The sequence below is a fragment of the Nematolebias whitei genome, chromosome 1 (assembly GCF_014905685.2).
Source record: "Nematolebias whitei isolate Nwh7 chromosome 1, NemWhi1, whole genome shotgun sequence".
NCBI classification, from domain to species: Eukaryota; Metazoa; Chordata; class Actinopteri; order Cyprinodontiformes; family Rivulidae; genus Nematolebias; species Nematolebias whitei.
Window position 1 is genome coordinate 47115205 of NC_056498.1, and position 5661 is coordinate 47120865.

At 39.9% G+C, this 5661-nt stretch overlaps 1 protein-coding gene across 1 annotated transcript in view; it reads right to left on the bottom strand.

Annotated features, from left to right (window-relative positions):
• Positions 1-4938, bottom strand: part of LOC119422550 (WD repeat-containing protein 11) — a 7775-nt gene extending 2837 nt beyond the window's left edge. The window contains exons 1-3 of the mRNA XM_037689964.1: positions 4913-4938; positions 2743-2914; positions 2444-2552 (exon numbers count right to left, since the gene is read on the bottom strand). Coding sequence (XP_037545892.1) covers positions 2444-2552; positions 2743-2908 — 275 coding nt within the window. The 5' untranslated portion in view covers positions 2909-2914; positions 4913-4938. The remainder of the gene's footprint in view (positions 1-2443; positions 2553-2742; positions 2915-4912) is intronic.
• Positions 4939-5661: the final 723 nt, after the last annotated feature.

Here is a 5661-nt window from a genome sequence, read left to right on the forward strand (position 1 = left end):
AAGCTGCCTGTGAAGAGAAGCTGCCTGTGAAGAGAAGCTGCCTGTGAAGAGAAGCTGCCTGTGACGAGAAGCTGCCTGTGACGAGAAGCTGCCCGTGACGAGAAGCTGTCCATGAAGAGAAGCTGCCCGTTAAGAGAAGCTGCCTGTGACGAGAAGCTGTCTGTGAAGAGAAGCTGCCTGTGAAGAGAAGCTGCCTGTGACGAGAAGCTGCCTGTGAAGAGAAGCTGCCTGTGGACAGTTTAACGGTCCACGCTGATGTTAAGTAGCTTCAAACAGGCTGCTGTATCAAAGTAAAGTTCTCGTCAGGACTGAGTGAAACGTCCAGGATCCTTTTCATCTCCACTCGTTGACCGACTGCTCCAGTTAAAAAAATATTAGGTCATGTTGTAAAAAAACAACATAAAAAAACCATCAACCCCCCACCACCGTGCTGGACTGTTAGTATCAGGTTTTAATGCCGACAGGCTGAGATTGGTTTTCTCTAAACATGTTGCAGTGCATCATGGGTATATATCTCCACTTTGGTCTCGTTAGAATCCAGAAGGCTTGTGTATCATTTAGATGAAACTTTACTAACTTCAGCTGTTCTTCTTTTTAATAGTTTTTATTTTTCCTGACATGTCAAACCATAGAAATTAAACTGTGTATACATTTAATTTCCCATGACTTTCCATCTATGCTGTCACATATTTAGACACCTCAAACATGATTTTAGTTTATTCAGTTTAAAAAACACTTTCTTCACAGCAAACTAAAAACAAGTTTAAATACAAAGTGAAACTGTATGAGAGATGCAATTTAAAAAGCCCAAGTTAGAAGAAAGCAAAAAAAAAAAACCCCACATCTTTGCTGAATTTGGTTTAAATAAGCAGCAATGAGCACAATGATTAGGAAAATAGCTTAAAAAAGGATGAGAATAGCAAAAACTAGCTGAAAAGTTAGAAAAAAGCTTAAACTACCAGAAGGGAGAAAATGTGTAATTAGCTGAAAAAGCTAAAATTAGCATAAAAACAGCTAAATAGTAGCTTAAATAGAAGCAGACAAAGCTGAAACTAGAAGAAAAAAGTTGAAAGGAGCATAACAAGCTGAAATAAGCACAAGAAGTAAGTTAGGCTAAAAGTATCAGAAATTACCATGAAAACCTTGAATTTATCTGAAAACAGCTAAAATTAGTAAAAAGGTAGCTGAAAAGATAGAACAAGCTAAAATTAGTCAAAGAAAGCAGAAAGAACACGTTTGCCGGATTAGGCTGAAAGAAGTAGGAATTAGCACAAAAAGGTGGAAATTATCGCGCACAAAATAAAAAAATAAACCAAACAAACTGAAATAAGCAAATAACAAAAAATGCTAAAAAGGCCGAAAGAAGCTTAAATTACCAGAAGGAAGTGGATTGAGCAAAGTTTTGCTTAATCAGGCTGAAAGAAGCTGAAATGAGTGTCAAAATTGTGGAATTAGCTGAAAAAGCTAAAAGTAGCATAAAAACAGCTACATAAAAGCTGAAATAGCAGGAAAAAACTGAAACTAGCAAAAATAAGCTGAATGGAGCATAATAAGCCGAAATTAGCAGAAATAATTTAGAAGAACCACAAACGTAGTTACCAGAAAGAATCTGAAAGGAGCACAGAACAGCTGCAAAAACAGCTGAAATTATCTGAAAGTAGCTGAATTTTTTGGTTCAATTTGCACAAGGCTGCTGAAAGAAGCTGAAGCAGAACAAAATGTGGAAGGAGCAGTAAAAGGTTGTAAACACATCTAAAGATGTGAAGGATGTAAAATGAGCTCAATTCATTTTCTATGAGGAAAAAAGTGACAAAAAAGGCTAAATATTTCAAAAGGCTAAAGTTGCACCAGTACCAAAAGTCACAGCAGGATTGTCCTGAAAGAGCCGAACGTTTTGATTTATGATTTGTTGAAATAGATTGAAAACTGCGGGACGAGAATCACGCCAAAGAACGTTCGGAAGAAAAGCTGATCACAACAGAGTGAATGCTTCATAAACATTAACACTATTAAATGACGACTCCTATTTTTGCTGAACACAAGTCAGACTGAAAACAGCACTGATTTATAATCAGGACACACATTTTACGAGAAGACCGTTAAAACCCTCTGCAGACAGATTCAAACACGATAAGCGTGGCAAGACTGTAACGGAGTCGTTTCACAAAGAAAAGTTCATCCGTTCGATCTTATCCCGACTGTGTCGTGAACAAAACAAGTTTGGCCTAAAGGAGTTTGTCTCAATTATTAACAGAGTCTGTGGAGGACGTTAAATTAAAACTAAAAGAAAGAAACTCTTCCGCCCCTGATGGGATCTGTCACACATTCTGAGCTCCAAAACGATCTGCTCTCAATAAAAACTATATATTGCTTTTCATAGAACGGGTTGTAACGTGAGGCGAGTTTTGATTAGAACGGACACGTTTGGGCGAACGGGACTTACACCTGAGTGACGTCCATGGTGAAGGTTCCTGACCAGGGCTGCAGCAGAAGGAAAGCCTTGAGAGTGAGGGCAGCCCGAGGCAGCAGCAGGTAGGGACACCACACGGGATCTGTGCATGAAACCCTCAGGTAAACAGGAGCGCTACTCCACAAATATTACAATATGACCTTTGACTTTAGTGAAACAATGTCATGCAATACAATAAAATACAGTATTGTATCGTAAACAATGTACTTGTGTCGCTTTAAACCAAAGAGTCTTCTGTGAAACGTCGGTTTAATTCCGGTTTAATTGCTCACCAGTCAGGTCCTGTTCATCCATTCGATAACTTGCAGATTTCATGGCCATCTCCAACACTCGGATGCAGCCGTCGTCCGACGCCAGCACGACCTTGTCTGACGTGCACCAGTCGATGTCCAAGATGCGATAGTTCACGTTGCGACCAAAGCGTACGTTGCTGACCATCTGAACCTGCAAGACGGAAGATTTTTAACACTGCGGCCAAAATCAATTATGTTTCTACATTTACTGTAATTGTGAGAATGCCAATTCAGCTGCAGCTCCCGTTCTGTTCATTTGAACGATAATTTGGGACGATATAGGCGTTTGGGAACATATCGATATCCGTGATAATTGTCCCATCGTGAGCTGATATAAACACTGGGAACAAGCCGCGTTCCTTAATAGCAAAAGGTGTAATTGTACAACGTATCCAGCAGAGGGCGCAAGAAGACTACTTTCAAGTCATGGCCGTTCACTTTAAGTTTCACTTTCAGCACGGCCGAAGCAGCGAGCAATACGGTGTAGCGTATTTTGCTGAACAGACCATGGTAAGTTTATTGAAACTGATCTGTAAAATAAAAAAAATCCCAACAATAAATAATCTACAATCTTCTAACCCACTTGTCATTAGCTACGTGCCTCTCAAGTTAGCAAGCTAATGTTTAGACAACCTAGCACAGGCTATTGTCAGTAAAACTTTATCCAGAACAATAAATCTAACGCAGCGGCAAAATATATCAGTGTTAGTAACGTTATTTTTGTTGTCCTCAATAAAATGAATTGTTTGAAATCTTTACTTCTCTGGAAAAAAAAAAAAAACTCTGCTGTGATCAATAATAATTAGACCTTCACCATGTGTGGGACTATTAAAACAATTAACAAGGAAGGGCGTTTCTTTGTTTAATTTATATTTTTGTAACACACTTGATAACTTTGTGGTGACTAGCGAAGGATAGAAAATGTGAACGCACGTTAGGAATACTCTGTCAAGACTTCAAGAGTTAAAACAGGTTTAAAAGTAGCTGTTTAATTAGATTCTTGGGGTGGACAAAGAAATATGTTTCAGACATTTTACTGGTTATCAGCGATCGCCTTCCCCTCCCAATATCAGTATCAGCCCAAATCTCCATATTGGTCGGGGCTGAAGTTTTTACTTCAGTTTGACTTGTTTTAACTTCTGTTCTGCTCGTTGCATCTTTTGTCCTGCACTCCACATCCACACAGCATATTTGCAGCAATGACAGTTTCTCTAATTATAAAGAGCATTACCTCACACTAATGAACTTTTTTTTAAATTGTATTTGTTCTTTGGTATTCTTTATTAACAATTCCCCATTATCTGCAATAAGTAAATGTATAAAAAAAGGACGTTTTACACTGAAAACAAATAACAATAAACTTTGTGGGAAAAACCTAATTTGTATTCTGTTAAAAAAAAACCTCTCCGTCCAGCTTTTTTACGAGGCAGCGGTGAATGTAACCCAGCCGTCAGCAGAGCGTTGAAGCATTTGGGAAATTGCTCTGCACTTTCTCTCCTCCTCCCCCATTTCGTCTCTCAACCCATCCGTTGTCTCCCCCTCTTCACCGCTCTGTTACCGTTTCCCTTCGCAGCTCGATCCATTAGCTGTCTGGCTTTTTACAGCCGGGACTGAACAGCCTGCAGACGACTGCGCTCCAACGGGGCTGTCCCTCTCCACTTTCTGCTCTACTAATTAACCAAATCATCCGAGTCATTAATTTGTTCATCTCTTTTTAGCACTCATTGTGTTTTTGTAGGCTTACTTTTAATACAACCCTGAACGATAAACCAGAGTGTAAAACTATCCGGAAGAACTCTTAACTAGGGAGAAAGACAAACGACATTCCTCTGGAAACAAGATACTTACACCTTGCGCATGGCATACTGCTACAGGTACAGTGTCTAATAAGACAGCAGTGATAGCTTTACAGTGGGATTAAACACAACCAACCAGTGTCGTACTTCAGTGAGCACCATGGAAACAAAAGGAACTTGCCACAGAAAGTCTGTCAGCCAAGCTGAACTTGGAGACCACTGCAGCAGCTTTTCCTTCTGCTTCAGTTGTGGACTGCAGTAAAGTTTTAGAATTTGCACCGTAAATTTGACTTTAGGAATCAACTCCAGTCCCGCTGTGACATTGACGCATTACTGGTATCACAGACCCTCACCTCTTTAGTGTCCCACACTTCGGCTCCATCTGTGTACATGACCAGCAGCTTCTGGTTGCCTTTACCCGGAGCGAATCGGATCTTCTTCACCCAGCCACGATGCGTCGGAATTCCCCTGAAAAGATAAAACGAGTACCACATACGGTACATTATATGCCATCGCCAAACTATGATATAGTAATGTATAGCAATGGCGTGGACAAGCAAAGACCTTCCTTTAATTTTGACCTTTTTGTTTGTGATCTTGCCCTTAGAGCCGCCGTGTATTAAGAGTAATTTTTATTATTAATTCATCTGTTGATTATTTTTGCAGTTTCTATGTTAGTCACATCATGGAATCAACACAGCTTTTCTCAAACAGTCCACTTTGTTTAACATCTCAAACGCTCCAAATATTCGAAAACCAGTTCAGTCAATTAATGGACAAAAAGCATCACGGCAGATTTTAGCTATTACCTCGACAAACGAGCTTTGAGGTCCCAGAAATTGAGATTGCCGTCCACATCTCCAAGCACCAAGGTGTCCCCTTTCCAGGCAATGCAAGCAATGCTACCCATGCTACCCTGCAACAGAGGCGATACAAAGGTAGAGTTTGAAGGATAAGTTTAAAGACCAAAAAAGTGCTGCTTTAGTATTGGTGGTTTGTAAAAAACATTACCAATCGGACTAACTGATAACAAGCCTAACTGACTAGGTCAGACAGGAATCCCTGTGGAGTATCATGTTTGCAGATGATGTCATGACCTGTG